The sequence below is a fragment of the Natrix helvetica genome (assembly GCF_964273705.1).
Source record: "Natrix helvetica genome assembly, chromosome: 4".
Classification (NCBI taxonomy): Eukaryota; Metazoa; Chordata; class Lepidosauria; order Squamata; family Natricidae; genus Natrix; species Natrix helvetica.
Genome location: NC_138550.1, coordinates 24,978,048 through 24,994,840, shown reverse-complemented (window position 1 = coordinate 24,994,840; position 16,793 = coordinate 24,978,048). Strand labels below are relative to the sequence as shown.

The window sequence follows — 16,793 nt, the reverse complement described above, 5'->3', positions numbered from 1 at the left end:
TTCTGGATTGCACACTATCTGATATTTCTTTACATGGAAGTAGATTTCTATAATTATAAAAGTTACTGTTTCATTTAGTTAAACCATTAATTGTAATTTAGTGTCTTCATACCACCACTCCTACTCTATGCATTCAGAAGAATTGGAAAATGATGCATAATGGTTTATTTATTTATTTATTTATTTCACCCAGCATGTATTAGACAACACGTATATGTATAAACATGATTTTGGATACATGAAATGGATATGAATAAAAAGAAACATTAGGACAGGGGCAGTAGGCATGTTGGTGCACTTATGCACGCCCCTTACAGACCTCTTAGGAATGGGGTGAGGTCGACAGTAAATAGTCTAAGGTTAAGGTTATGGGGATTTGGGGAAGAAACCACATAGTCGGGTAATGCATTACAGGCATTGACCACTCTGTTGCAGAAGTCATATTTTTCATATTGTTCAAGCTTCTGCTAATTCTAAGAATGCTAGGGGGGGAAAGAGCAAAAATGTCCTTCACCTCCACCCCATTTGTAAAAAAAAAAAGAAAGGAAGGATACTCTGTCCCTTTCTAAGAGAAATGGAAACTGACGAACCTCTTTGTCAATTTCAGCCCTTCTCCTTTGCCTGGGTTACTGAGGAGGAACAGCAAAGCCTAGATGGCAGCATTTCCTTTACAGCAGCAATTTATGAAATGGACCACAGGTCACACCCACATAGCTGTTTTGCCTGCTTTGTCCTTGCCCCAAAGAGGCAAGAAATCATGCCACCCAAATGTTGCTGCCTTCACAAACAGATTGTACTGTAACTGCATACCCAGAGTGGCTCTATGCTGTGTTGCTGTCTATATGGATTTTAATGTTCTATTGGAGGAAGTTAGCACCAACCACACTCCTAGAAAAATGAAAAATTTTAGGAAATATTAAAAGAATATTTCCCCTAAAAAGGAGTCAGAAACTCACCCCCCACACACACACCTTTGTCAATGAGCCATTAAGGCGTGGGCCAGTACATAACAAAGATCTACCTCATTCAGGCAGAGTCATAATAGGAATCCAAAAGGCCTTTCATTACATCATCACCCAGCAACAGCTCAACCAAGCTTGGGACTCAGGACAACCTACAGAGTTGCCCCTGCCTGGCCCTATGGGAGTCTGACAACCAATCAGAATACAAGCTCAAATTCAAAAGTCCAGAGAGGACATAAAACCAGGGCACTCTCAGCATCTCTTCCCCCCCCCCCCCAGACCTCTAACCATGTGGTACTGTCTATCATCAATAGACCTTCTTTCCAAGCAACTTCCAGGAATCCAATATCTTTTTCCCCACTTGGAACTGAACCCAGATGGACATTTCTTCCAACACCTCACCAGGGGTTTCAAACTCATGTCATCATGATAGTGTCATGTGATGTATTGGGACTTTCCCCCCTTCGCTAAACCAGGCATAGGTATGGTCAGCACGTGACACATCCAGGCCGCGGGCTGCAAGTTTGACAGCCCTGTTCTATACTCAAAAGAGTTATGGTTGTTGGTTTCCTTGGCTGAAATTCCAGCCCCACCCAGCAACATCCATCTCAAAAGGAATCTCCTCCAGCTGGCAATATTCTGGTTACTCATGCATTGCTATTTTTTCTTCATTTTCCTTTCCTGTTGCAGCATCCACTGACTGACATTAAAAACATAATGGTATGTGAGCTTTGCTCACAATCTGTATCCATCTTGAAATTTTTTACCATATCCTGTAGCCATTGTTGTGTTCCAGTAAATGTTTCTTTCAATGTTCTGCAGTAAAAGGAAATGACCGATCAGGTTAGTGGGTGTATATACGTGAGATACTTACCCAGTTCCCAGAATTAGTTTATTATAGGGTGTCATGACAGTAAAATCCATCAGCCACTTAGATTTTCTCTGGATTTTCTCCTACAAAGGGGAGAAACAGCTACAATTCAACTGGCATTTCTGAATCATTAACCAGGCAACTCTTCTTTCAAAATCAAAATAAATTTTAAAAAAATCCTTGGATACAGGAAAAAGCAGAGAGGACATGGCTGTACAGAGAGAATAACAAGGGAAATAGTTTTAAGAAGAAATTCTTGCCAGTACACTTAATATAGGAAAAGATATTTATTTGGATTGTGTAAAGAATGCTATTGGAGTGGAAGTGGGAAACACTCCGTTCTCCAAATATTGCTGAGCTACAATTCCCAGCTGTCCAGTTACCATATAGGCAATTTTGACGGACCTTGAGAATAGTTGTTCAGCACCATCTTTAGGATACATTTCTCTCCCTTATGCTAAGACTTAGGTCTGATCCATACGCCCTGCTTCTTCTGGCGCAGAGGTGGTTCATTAATCAATCAGTCAATCAATCAATATTTTTTAAGAATTTGGTCACTGTACTTTGCACAATACACCATAATATTTCTTCTAATGCTTTTTTAAATATCGTAGAACAATACTTTTTTCTTTTTTTAAATCCTAAATAATTGTGCTTCTCTTGTTCTATTTGTTGATCAATGACCAAATTCTTGAAAAATATTGAAGAGATGAGACGACGGTCCTTCTTAATCCAGTGAATATCAGATGTAATGCGATGCAATTTCCTTCAGCAGCAGCAGCAAACATCTGGAAGGGCATATTGGAAAAGGCTGTATGAAGAGAGGTGGATTTGAACAACAGGGGATTCTGCTTAAGCAGGAAGATCTTTTAAAACGCAACGTCATCGAGATAGAACACAATATAAATGGAAACAAATAGAACTATATTCCTAAATACTGCAAAATAAAAAACACATGACATACAAACACCATCTTGCTTCGTTTGAGTTTGAACTCTGGTGACCAGAAAGAAATTTGCCCATCTTCTTGTGCTGTTATTAATGTGCTATCCACCAGGGAGCAAATGCGCAACACAGGCTCTCCATGCGGGATCTCTTGCATGGTAGCAGGAAATGAAAAGGTCACCTCTTTCAAGCGTGTAGATGAGCTGTCCAATTCAGCATATTCTATCTGCAAGTATGTGCAGAAATCATGCTGCATCGAGAAAAAGAGAGAGTTATTATCCTGGTGTCTATTCATGCTAGTGGCATGCATGGTCATTCAGAAGTGAATCCTTCAGTATCCAATAGGCTTATTCCTAAAGGAACATTAAGTCAAATTGATTTGTTTCTTCCTACAAACATGTGAAGTAAAAGATATGTAACATTTGTCAAGAAACATTACTATGTGGGATCCTTGGTACTCTCTGGGCTTGCTTGTTTCCTTGAAGACATTTCAGCACCCTAACTAGGTAACATCATCAGGTCTAGCACTGATGATGTTACCTAGTTAGGGTAATGAAACTTCTGCAAGAAAACAAGCAAGCTCAGAGAACCCCAAGGATCCCTTATTTCAACCCTTAGCTCCAAATATTCTCCTTTATTGGTAATGTTACTATCTTATGGAGCATGGTGCTATATAATATTTACAGAATAAACAAAACATTTGTCCTTGTACTAATGTCAGTACCTCCACCTATATTGTCAGGCCATTTATTTCCAACATTTTCAATCAAGCGTTGAAGCTACTTGTGGTCCAAATCAGAAAAAAATTGCCATTTTGCATTTATTTATTTAACACTTTTCTAATGCTGCCAGAGTCAAAGATATTTCTGCTAATTCACATTAAAAAAAAAAAGATTTCTTATTTTGTTGCGGCCAAATGCTTGAGTACACATCATCTACTTTTCCATTTTAGCAAAATATGTATGTACCCACTGAATGTTGCCAGTTGCCAAATAGTCTATTTTCATGAATAGTTTTTCCACTTCTTCATCAGTCTATAAACAGAAACAAAAATGTGCACAAGGTTAACATTAACAAAGCATTGAAATTTCATGAGACACATGTTGTTGGCGCTCACTGTTCCATTCCCCCCAATTTGATGCAGCCCCTTAAATCAGGGTAGGAAGGAAGGCATTTCCCATCCCCATTCCCCTTTTACGTATAACTTTTGCTACAAGTTAAAATATCCCAAGTAATTTCAAACTACTTGCTTACTGCATTATGTGATCCCACACATGTCTTTAATATGTGCTTGAAGCTTTCTATATCCACAGATTTATGTCCACTTGTTTCCAATCCCTGGAGGCAAATAAAGCAGCAAAGCATTATTAAGCATTAGTATAGAGCAGTAGACATGACCCAATATTAACATTTCAAATCATAGTTTCATTTTTCTGTCACTTCTTTCTTTCTTTCCGAATAATTCAAACATGAGAGCAATGTTAAACGTTAAACTAAAGTACCATAATGTCAATATTGTCTTCATCAGAAATCAGACACTGTGAAGAAATTTGCAGCTGAAGGAGTGGGAGGAATGTTGGCATAGCACTGTGGCTTCCCATAGAGAAGGCCCCGCATTCCAAACAAGGGATCAAGACAAGAGTCTGTGTAATTCTGAACTAGATGGGGGAGGAAAGGAAAAGATTCAAGGTAGCCGCACCCTAGAATTTCCCAGGGTATATCAATTAGGTTAGAAGTTTATAGCTTTAGTCTGGCAAGATTCTGTCTATTAGAGATAAGCAAATAAAGAACTGGATTCACTATGCCGTCTTTGGGCTGAGGCCTGACAGATACAGCAGTCCCCAGGAATTCAAGAGGGACTCTGATCCACTTTCACTATAGTAAGATGTCTCTGTTCCTCTACCAAAGTTACATATTTTAGTTTCTATCTCTATTGATATTTTTACCCACCTCAACAGCTCACTCAATAAAACATGCCACCTGATGAGAACAGCCCTTGTGATTTTTATTGTTTCTGGTCCTGGGTAAAAAGACACCCACTCACCTGGGCCTTCTTTCCACCTAGCTGTAGAGGCCTCCAATAAGTAGGTGGAACATTTTCCCCAGGCCAGTGGCAGATAATGGGCTGTCCCCTTTACAGCCAATGTCAAAGCAGAGAGGAAGACTCCAGTGATGGATTAACAGTTATATTATATTTTGCTCTGGTTTTTGTAGTATTACATATTTTAATAACAGAATAACAGATTGGAAGGGAACTTGGAGTCTTCTAGTCCAACCCCTGCTCAAGCAGGAGACTCTATACCATTTCAGACAAATGGTTGTCCGATATCTTTTTGAAAAACTCCCGTGTTGGAGCACTCACAACTTCTACAGGCAGGTTGTTCAATTGATCGTTCTCACTGTCAGGAAATTTCTCCTTATTGTTAGGTTCTTTCTCTCCTTGATTAGTTTCATTCACTGTTTCGTGTCCTGCTGTCAGGTGTTTTGGAAAATAGATTGAACCCCTCTTCTTTGTGGCAGCTTCTTAGATATTGGAACACTGTTATCATATCACCCCCAATCTTCTTTTCATTAAACTAGACATACCCCAATCCCTGCAACTTTTCTTTTGTATGTTTTAGTCTCAATTCCCCTAATCATCTTTGCTGCTCCCAAAGGTGCCTTTTCAAGAGGCAAATGGACTTTCTGTTTTTTCTTTGAAGACGTTTCACTTCTCATCCAAGAATCTTCTTCAGCTCTGGCAGGATGGTGGGGAACGAAAGGATTTATACTCCTTGCAGACAGCTGGTCATTTGCACTCTTTTAGCGGGTCGTTAAGGCCACCTGGATCTGCTGATCTGTGTCATCAGCATCACCTGGGTGGTAGAAATGGGGGTGGAAATGTCGTGTCACTCCTCCTCTGTTGAGAGAGGGTTGTTCAAGTTTGACATAGGTGGCCTCTTCGATCCTCTTCAAAGAAAATCCAGAAAGTCCAGTTGCCTCTCGAAAAAGCACCTTTGGGAGAACCATGACCTAGATGACTGAGAATCCTGATAGACATATTTGCTATTATTTTATTCACAATATATTTTTTTATTTACAATAGCAGAGTTGGAAGGGAGCATGGAGGTCTTTTAGTCTGCCTAGGCAGGAAACCCTATACTGTTTAAGACAAATGGCAATCCAACATCTTCTTAAAGACTTCCAGTGTTGTGGCATTCTTCTCTGCATTCTTTCTACAGTTTCAACATTAATTGACATATTAACTCCTGAACATTTTTCACGAAGAGGAACTCATTCAGTCATGTTATACTGAGTCACTGTTATAAGATGGGCAGCAATAAATCTCAGCTGAGAGCAATGGAAAAAGCTGGGAGGTGACTGGAGGAAAAGGTGTGCTAAATTTGTTTGAACACATTCAGCCGATTTTGTGGTAAAGGAGGGGAAAAGCCATTTTTCTCCTCTCACATTTTATTTTCTCTGTGTTACCCAGCTGAGCTTTCTTGAGTAGCTCAATTCCTTTTGAGATTTGATCCAGCTATAGATCAAAGAGTTATCGCAAATGCACTCTAGGATATTTGAGCAAGACTGAAAGCAAAAGTTATTAAATTAGTTATGTCTTACACTCCACAGCGCAGTTCAATTTTGAGTAATATTTTATATTTATTTATTAAATGTATATGCCAGCGATGGCGAACCTTTTTGGCTCACGTGCCACAAGTGGGGGGAGCGCGGGGGGGTTGTGTGCAGGCGTGCTGCACCCATAATGCAATGTGCAATCCCCAGTGCGCATGCGCGCACAACGCCCCCCCATTTTTACATGCTTTTTTCGCCCTCCCCAGGCTCCAGAGGCTTTATAGGAGCCTGGGGAGGGCGAAAAGAGCCCCCCGCCCCTCTGAGGGCCTCCGGAGGCTTCAGGGACCGTCCGGAGGCTTCCCTGATGCCTTCGGAACGTTTAAAACCACCCTCCAAGGGGGGCCCTGACAAATGGCCCTGACAAATGGCTACGTGTGCCACTTGTGGCACACGTGCCATAGGTTCGCCATCACTGGTATATGCCATCCAAAGTGAATACAGGTAGTCCTCAATTTACAACAGTTCATTTAGTGACCATTCAAAGTTCCAACGGCACTTAAAAAGTGACTTATGACCGTTTTTGGTGTGGACTTGTGTCCATTGCAGCATCCCCATGATCACATGATTAAAAATTCAAATCCTTGGCAATATACAAACTTACAAACACTTAATTCCAATTAACCTAATTAAGGTAGGGTCCATCTGTAGCAAATATTAAAACAGTAAAATAGCAATTCTTAATCATCATTCATCCTATTATGCCAAGAAAAGACTTGCTAGTATAGGCAAGCGCATACTGCAAGGTTTATATTACTTTCTTGCTTGACATACATTTCTTGACAATGACCTTTTCAAGAATGAATGCTTTCTTTCTTTCATGATCACCTTACATTAAAATCAAACCAATCCCAAAGCATAAATATTTTATATTAGACAAACATTTTTAATCAATAGATGCCTTGAATTATGTTTTCCAATGGGATAACATCTACAAACCTTCTCAACTTAGATCCTCCCAGAGATGTTGCAACTGCAGCATCAAAAATTTCCATGCAAATATCATGATATATTTTGACACCAATCATTTAATAGGATGACTGTACCTGAAAGGCTGTGTATAGTTTCTGCAGCTGATCAAGTGTAATCTGCTGTTCAATCTTGTCAAGACAAAGAGCAGGATGGATTAATGCATGCATTATATTGTACACAACTAAATTTCAGAGAGAAGTTTCTAGTTTGATGCCTTGAGTCAATATCTAATATCTGCCGCAAATGCGTTTAGTCCCCTCTCACAGCACCAGGAAGAATATACACTCTTAGAAGGCAAGTAACAAAATAGAAGTAATACATGAAAACAATATATAAATGTAAAACCTTAATAAATAAACCCCGAAATGTTCAATTCTGCCCCTCTGAGCTAAGGTTTCAGATGTTGTAGAGAAGCAAAAAGCCCCATTAATGCTGAATTTATCAAAAAAGAAGGTAGAATATGAGAAAATGTTTTAGCAGAGAGTGGATTAAGTTTCCCTTCACTATAAGAGTTTTATTTACATGCCTTCGGCTGGATATGTACAGATTAGCACTTGCCAGAGCAACATACCACAGGAGACAAAACATAATTCATAACCTTGAATGGTAGGTCCAGTGTCTCTGTCCTACCCCCAAACTAATAATATTTTAAAGTAGAAAAATAGATATGGGTCCCCATATCTTTGCTTTGTATTTCAGTGGTTGGTTTTGAACAGACTGCAGTGCCAATTCTGTGGCATCTCCATGGAGACTGAAATGTGTAATACTGTCCTAAATAACCTGATAAAAATGTATAGCATGACCTAAAATATGTCTCAGTTTTCACCTGACTTCTAAGCAACTCCTAAGCAGATGCTTTCTGTACAAAAGACATTTGAATAAGCTTTTATGTAACACCTCATAGCTAACTCTGGAAAATCCTTACTAAAGCCAACAAAGAGAATGCTTTATACTTTGCCTTTCCATTGGCTTCTGGAGGAATCGGCACGGTGATGAATACTTTCGCTCTCTGAGATGTTTTCCATGAGTCCAATGGAGTGACTCCTTTGCTGCTGTTTCAGCAATTCCCTCACCAGCCATTCTGGAGGTCTGGGGATATTCTTTCGGTCTTCTGAGAAGCTGCCAATAGAAACTGGAGAGGCAGTTTGCAATCTGGGGCCTGCAAATGAAGTCTGCGCTCTTCCAAACAGAGAGTCCTTTGTCAATGTCGGCTCTGTTAGCTCATTCAGAATGCTGTCCAAGCACAAAAACAGAACAGAAAGTTCTATGGGAAATGGTATTATTGTTCATTCATTATTCACCAGCTTTGGGAACAATAGTAACAAAAGAAATAAAGTTTCAGGCTGGGGTTAGAGTTAATAATCTTCGACACAATGAGACAGGTTTTTTTTTTCATCCATAAATTACAATTATTCTACTAACAAATAAAGATGCCTCAGGTATTAAAAGGTGAAGTGACTTTCTCAAATTTGGACTAAAGCTGCAGGTAACAAAGCAAGAAAGAAGGGCAGAGGAAGAAGGAAGGAAGGTGCTTCATTATGGACACTTTCTATGTCAGCAATAAGTAACATCTAAGTTTCTGTCTATCTATTTATATGCTATACAGTTTTGGAAATCACTTATCTGTATGCGGAGGTGGTACCACCGGTTCACTGCCCGCATGCACGCTTGCTCGCTTTGTGAGTGTGTGCGCCTTCCGTGCATGTGCGCGGCCTTCCGTGCATGTGCTTTACTCATGCACACAGCTTGCACGTATGCACACGGCTTCAAAAAGGTGGCTAAATAGGACGGTGTAGAGTCGGGGTGGGTAGGCAGGTGGCCACCCACAGGTCACCACTATCGGTTCGCCCGAACCGGTCTGAACCAGCTGAATACTACCCCTGTCTGTATGGATTCTCAATGGTTTACAAGAATACACACAAAATCAAATTAAATCCATAACCTAAAAACCAACACAGCATCTCAAAACCATTTGATTATGCACTAACAGCTTTACAAAAGAGCTCCAGTTTGGCTGACTACCTGAGTTTCAACAGGAGGAATGAGGTGAATATTCTGAAGAAGGAATACTCCATAGACGGACAATACCACCACATGTTCTTTTATGATCCATGTCCCTGATCTTGCAGAGCATAGCATGATTATTAGGGGTGTGTACTCTTAACAACCTAACCTGAGATTGATTCAAGTCAGCCAATTCTATCTGACGAATATACCTGCAAAGCCATGAGTATTTCCTTTTCCTGAAACGGCTCGCCCAATTTCTTCTGCTGTGTTCCCCATCCCAACAGAAGTGCATCAGCCCACAAATTCTCCAATCACTTAAACCAGGGGTGTCCAAACTTGGGAACTTTAAGACTTGTGGACTTCAACTCCCAGAATTCCCCAGCCATGGCTGGCTGGGGAATTCTGGGAGTTGAAGTCCACAAGTCTTAAAGTTCCCAAGTTTGGACACCCCTGACTTAAACCTACTTGATAGGGTTTGGAATTGATAACCTAAGCTCTCTTTTTCAACTCTATCATTCTTTCATTCTAAGTTAAAATAACAATAGCAGTTATATGTTTCTTAGTTTTTATGGTACTTCAACGCTTTCACTCTCTTGTTGCAGGATTAACACAAAATCTCCTCCAGAAACTTGTGCATTTAGATCAGAGACAAGGGATTTATCCATTCTGTAATGGCTTTTGCCTGACGCTGGAGTCTTTTTCTGCTCATATGCTAAAAGATCTTCAGCTTGCAAGGGCACAATGCAAGGTATATGCAGGGTAGCGTAGTATATGCAGAAATGTTTTTATGCCAAGGGCCAGATTTGATCATTAAGTGGTGTTCTGACAGTTAAGTTTCCAGACATGATCACAACCAGGAATAGAATGATGGTGATTTAAGTAAAATAAAATTGAATTAATCATATATTTCTTTTAATGAAAAGAAGGACTAGGGGGGACATGATAGCTGTGTTCCAATATCTCAGGGGTTGCCACAAAGAAGAGGGAGTCAAACTATTCTCCAAAGCATCTAAGGGCAGGACAAAAAGCAAGGTGTTAAGTACTTGGAATATGTTAAGTACCTTGAATGCATGTAGTTTCCACCAAGGTCCACTGCTACCAGTGGGAACTCATTTAAATCTGATTGGCCCAAGGCCCTGCCGGAGCCCTATAAAAGGGCTGCTGCTGGACAGGACCTTCGCTGGATTGTAGATAGTAGTCACTGAATAAAGAGCTGTTGTTACTGAGCCTGCCTCCTCTGTTCACCCTATCTAACACAATGGATGGAAACTAATCAAGGAGAGAACCAACCTAGAACTAAGAAGAAATTTCCTGACAGTTAGAACAATTAACCAGTGGAACAACTTGCCTCCAAAAGTTTTGAATTCTACAACACTGGACGTTTTAAGAAGAGATTGGACAACCATTTGTCTGAAAAGGTATAAGGTTTCCTGCCTGAGCAGAGGGTTGGACTAGAAGACCTCCAAGGTCCCTGCCAACTCTGTTATTCTGTTCGGTTCTGTTCCGGTCCATTCTGTTCCGTTATAGTCTAGTCCAATTTTTGTATATGTTTAGAATTTAGAATAAGATACTATTTTGTTATATAGAGTTAGTTAGGCAATAGCTTAATAATTAAGTTATATTTTAAATAAGTTAATAATAATAGTAATTTTCATGCAAACAAAATGGTGAGATGCCATGTGTATGCCTAATGCCATGATCCACTTTTCTCCTGGTTTATATAAATTCCACATTCCAAAATATTCTTTATCCTTACTTGCTTTTGAACTCTGTATTACTTTTTCTTTATAAAATATATATTGTACTGATCTCGATGCATGTGCACTTTCTGCCCTCAACTTATGCTATTTATCTCGACCTTATCACTCTACTGAATAGAGGAGTAACTTCCCCCCCCCCAAAAAAAAGCTGACTTGTTGAATTCCAGGAAGAGACATCCCTGAGTGGGCATCTTCAGGGGCTAAAACAGATAACCCTCTTACATTTATGCAAAAGTACTTAAGCCAAGAGGTCAGAATAGAATGGGCACTTGTTGTAGACATGACTGAGAAGGTTCTATATTCCAGCTGGCCCAAGAAGGAATTCACCTAAAAATATTTTTTCAGTTTTATCTGCAGAAAGGATATTTAAGTATACATTCTCCTGTAATTTATACTACTTTAATAAACTACTGGCCTCTTTGCTTTATGGATATGTTTATTGCTTTGCATCTGAAATAAATCTATTGGTATCCAACTGGCCCCTGGATGTCAGAACTCCTACTTCTTAGGAATTTAATACTTTTTCTCCCTCTATTACAATTGAAAATTATAATTTGCCAGTAATTTGGGTTCTTAGGATTTCTCCAAAGGCTTTGGGGAGCTACAGATTGCATCCCAAATCTTGTGGCAAACCTACATCTCCAGAACACCCACCTCCACTAGAAAACAATGGAGCACAATGGATGGAATATATGTTTCCTAGCTTTCCAGATCATGTGCATTTCTTAATGGCAAAACATATGACAACAAATAAATGATGTATAGAGGAATAGCCTGAACTCTCTTTAGTTTTGACTATGGTTTCCTTAGATCAGGGGTGTCAAACTCAATTTCATTGAGGGCCGCATCAGGGTTGTGTTTGACCTTGGTGGGCCAGGGTAGTTGTGGCCAGGATGGGCGTGGCCAGCTTGATGTCACTCGTGTTGGGGGTGCCTGTGGGAGCCTGAGTGCTCTGCCAGTGAAAACAGGCTCCCAAGCTCCGTTTTCAGCTGTAATAGCCTCCTGCAACCCTCTGCCAGTGAAAATGGAGCTCGTGAGGGCCACCCACGGCCTTCCCAAGCTCCGTTTTCACTGGCAGAGGCACCATGGGCCGATCCTTTGCTGTTTCCAGGGTGGCCCTGCGGCCAGATCTAAGCCCCGCCCGGGCCGGATCTGGCCCCCGGGCCTTCAGTTTGATACCCTTGCCTTAGATCAGGGGTGTCAAACTCGCATGATCACAGTGGCATCATGTGACGTATCAGGACTTTTTCCCCTTTGCTAAACCAGCCAGGGGCGGGGCCAGCATCTGATGCATTTGGCCCGCGGGCCACAAGTTTGACACCCCTGCCTTAGATGAATTTTTTTAAATGCACAAACCCGTTCCCTGGCTGAAAGCCAAACTGAAAATAAACATACACTACAGTTTTCTGGTGAGTGATAGTTTTAAACTCTGTTCTCATGTTTTGTTTACTCTCCAATGTTGCTTGGTTACACTTAAGCTAATTGGAAAGCTCAAGACATGATCTTTGCTAAAATATCTCTGTGGTATTTCCCTACTGGAGATTAATTATTCAAATATCTCAGAAAATACAATAAACCAGACTATATAGAAATAATTTTAAAAGACAAAATCTCCTTTGAGTTGAATGTAATGGACAGGTCTGTACATTTTTCTTATTAATACTATCAAAGGGTTTGTCATTTACTTTTTTTAAGGCCCATATAGTAAAAATTCTCATTCACTGTGATTAGCTAAAGCACATCTGGTCACAGCACCAGTAAGAATATGAAACCCTAAACTGTGATTCACATATTTGTGACATAATCATTCTATATAGTTTTGTTTATTCTTGCAGATACTTAACTGGGATGGGCTGAGGATGGGAAGGTAATGGTCTCATTTTATCCATATCAAAGCAACTTTGTCAGGCCTGGCTCAAAATAATCCAATGATCTCCATTGGATATTTGGACTTCACATAATTGAGCATGATATAGAGCTGAGCATGATATAAGCTACATATATTGTTTTCTATTGCTTGTTGAACAACTCTGGCTGAGAATACCTTGCTGGACAAACCATGGGGTGTGCAATGCTGTGAAAAGAGGAATGTGTAATTTATTTATATACAAAAGAGCAGAGGAAACCTAATGTAACCTTGGGACTAAGCATCTTGCATGGGCCCAACTCTTAAGATGTATACATCAAAATGCCAAATTCTATAAAAGATTGTATTAGTAACATCACATTTCATAACAAGGTGGTTTTTGAAGGAGAAATGCTTACCCTTTTTGAAAGGCAGAGGATAACTCAAAGATCAGGGGATATTCACTTAGCCCTTGTGTTAATTAAGAGTGTTTTAGAAAATTACTGAACTCCATCAATGAAATGGTGACATTCACAATTTTAAAGGTAACCATTAAATAGGCCCATTTTCTAAATAATTTTGTGAGACCCTGAGACTTTTCAAGAATGAATGACTAAATAAAATTAGACAGCATAGTCTAGTGGTGGCATAGTGGCTAGAATGCAGTATTGCAGGCTAACTCACTACTCACTGTCAGGAATATGATCCTCACCGGGTGAAGGTTGAATTAGCTTTCCATCCTTCCGAGGTTGGTAAAATAAGGACCTTGATGGTTGGGGGGCAATATGTTAACTTTGTAAACCACTTAGAGAGTGCTATATATCAGTCTAACTGCTATTGCTATAGTAGTATGTTGCACATACTGCAAGTTGTCAATGGATAAGCTCAGTGGTGGGCTGCTGCCGTTCAGACTGGTTTGCGGTTCAGACTGGTAGTTCTGAGCACTGGTTCCCCCCCCCCCCTCCGGCCCCGATGCTATCTGGTCCTAGATATCTCACTTTTTGGCTCGCTCGCCCTGCCCCGCAGCCAAGCTGATTTGCGCGCCTCTCCCATTCTATTAACCGTGGCTGACCTAGCAGGTGTACAGGAAGCCGCCCCGCATTGAAAAAGCCTTGTTTTAGATGTTGCGCGTAAGGAAGGAAGACGTGCGCGTGCACTCACATTTTCGGTATGTGCAGCCCACCTCTGGATAAGACTGAATAATTGGTTTTTTTTCCTTGTCCTAGAAAATGGTGAGTGGCAGCTCACCTCTTTAAAGGGTTCAGCTTATTCCTGAGTCAGAATTCCATTCCTGATTGAGGTAAAATATGCACAGGAACAAGATTTTCCTTCCTTACAAAAAGTGCTTTTGCTGAGATGTGCACTCTTAGCAGGAATCCTGCAAAAGTTATGTTAAATGTTATTTAAAATATTCCCTCTGCTCTGTGAATTTAATCACCGGCATACTGGAAATCTAACATGCTTTTTTTTTGCAGGAACACAGTAGCTTTATTCTTAAGTTTCTCCTGTGAAAGTAAGCCTTAGGTTATGCCATCAGAAAGTCCTCATGGGACTGAAGGTGATTATAATGCACTGCATCTTCTAAAAAAAAGAAGAGCTAGCAGACCATCCTATCTAAGAAATGTTCACACTTTTCACTGAAGCTAAATCCACAGGTCACTGTGCATATTGAACTCCTGACAAGATAGAATTGAGGAGGAATCATTGCTAGGTGAAGAAGCCATAATGCCAAGCATAGACAATTATAATTCTTACACAAGGAGAAAAACAAACACTGAACTCCAAACAGCTTCGGCTCCTTGACAACCACACAAGCTTTCCAAACACGACTGCCTTTGGCAGCTACAACTAATCTTGTTTCGTGTTGAAAGAAAGAAAAAATAAATTAAGGCAGCAATGTTTAATGTATAGACGTCACATCTTCCTCTCCATTATTGCCCCTTACCTGGTCAGTGTGGAGGACTCTAACTTCCCAGAAGCAGAACTTGGTCGCACTTTTTTCCTCAGAGGCATTATGGAATCAGAATAGTTTTCTTCCTAATTCCAGTGGCTGAAATCTTGGATTTGTTTTTCGTTCATAAGGCAACAGCTTGTGCTTACTTTTATTCAGGAGTCTGGAACCTGCTGTTTGATCTGTCTCCAATGCTCAGGTTACTGCAATCTTTGCACCTCCCTTAAGTCCCCAGGAGAAGTCTGGGAATAGTCCTAGCTAGTGGTGGAGTTAAATACTTTGGCCTCCTAATGAGAAGGAAACACTCACACTGGAGAAGAGCCTAATGCTGGGAAAGATTGAGGGCAAAAGAAGAAGGGATGACAAAGAATGAGGTGGTTGAATGGAGTCACCAAAGCAATAGGCATGAGTTTAAATGGACTCCAGAGGATGGTAGAGGACAGGCAGGCCTGGAGGAACATTATCCATGGGGTTGCGATGGGTCGGACACGCCTTCGCAACTAACAACAACTGATGGAGTTGTCACATGTATTTCAGAACACATGTTTCTCAAAGTTATGACAAGTTTCAAGAAGAACTACAGCAAATAGTCAGGTACAATATATTCATACCACTTTTGGCATCTTTCCACAGATCTCCCACTGCATTCACTATGGATCAAATGGTCTATTGATCCAGATGTGCAGCAGTTTGTTGTGTCATGCTGCACATCCCTTTGTTGGTTAAAGTTGGCAGGGGTTGAACTTTAGACGTGGTCTGCACAAGTGGTCCTGAATGCAACAGTGAACCAATGGACATGTCTCAGAACCCTGATGTAATGATGCTAGTTCACAAACTGAAAGGATTACCAGTATGTTTCTGAGTGCAATTAAAAGAGCTGATGGTCATTTATAAACTCCTTCACAATCTGAAGTCTGGATACTCATGGGATCACCTCTCTCTGATTGTTTCTGCCTGTCTGATTAGATCTGACGGGTTTGTATTACTTAAACAGTGTCACCCAAAAAGTGAGTTGAAAAAAGGGGTGTCCACATGAGGGGTCAAAAACATTATAACCTTGGTGGCCACAAGGGTACAATCAAAGCTCAGCTCTATGTAAAAAAGTGGCAGGACTTCAGTCAATATATGTGGCTTCCATCATGACTTTTTGGACATCTCTCCCTCCAATGAAGGGGAAAAATAATTTTTATGCCAATGGAAAAAAAAATACTTGTGAAAAAAAGCTACAACTCAAGATGCTCATTTATACAAAACACATGTACACGAATAGTCTGGTGAGCTCAGAATCTTTTAACTGGAACACAAATATGAAAATAGCTCTAAATGATTCCAGAATGTCCTTCTCTCTGTTGGGTTACACAACACATAGGAATGTGGCTGTGAAGCCTTTCCCACTTTTCTCAAGTATTGTTTCCTGTATTTCTGATTAAACAAAAATCAATAGAGAAATTCCAAAATGATTCATAAAACACTTCTAGACAGAATATTTCAGAAATGTAAGAGAGCAGACACAATCGTTTGAGGATTCCTGTACATGTTTAAATTGTTTTAATAAATCCTGTGTAAGAATTGCAGTGAAAAATGTAATCAACAGTTGAGCTGAAAGCCATTTGCTCTGAAAATATCCCAATTTTTGTGATACATGGTGATGTAATCACATAAACACCACAATCTATGTACCTGTGTCAGACGCCTTGACAATTTACCACTGGCTGCGTCCACACATAACGCTAATCTAGGATTGTCAAACGGCATCTACACAAAACATTAAATCATAAATTAGTTTTGCAAATCAACCCATCTGGTTCTCATAATCTGATGCCAAAATCAGACAGGTTATATCACAGGTGTCAAGCTCAATGGCGTC

The 16,793-nt window shown here is 40.2% G+C and overlaps 1 protein-coding gene across 1 annotated transcript in view; it reads right to left on the bottom strand.

Annotated features, from left to right (window-relative positions):
- The window catches only part of LOC309390644 (cilia- and flagella-associated protein 337-like), a 42,472-nt gene extending 27,351 nt beyond the window's left edge, over positions 1-15,121 (bottom strand). Inside the window, exons 1-7 of the mRNA XM_081950196.1 lie at positions 14,921-15,121; positions 8,316-8,595; positions 7,437-7,490; positions 4,033-4,116; positions 3,747-3,812; positions 2,798-3,028; positions 1,837-1,916 (exon numbers count right to left, since the gene is read on the bottom strand). Of these exons, the coding sequence (XP_081806322.1) occupies positions 1,837-1,916; positions 2,798-3,028; positions 3,747-3,812; positions 4,033-4,116; positions 7,437-7,490; positions 8,316-8,595; positions 14,921-14,988 (863 nt within the window). The 5' untranslated portion in view covers positions 14,989-15,121. The remainder of the gene's footprint in view (positions 1-1,836; positions 1,917-2,797; positions 3,029-3,746; positions 3,813-4,032; positions 4,117-7,436; positions 7,491-8,315; positions 8,596-14,920) is intronic.
- Positions 15,122-16,793: the final 1,672 nt, after the last annotated feature.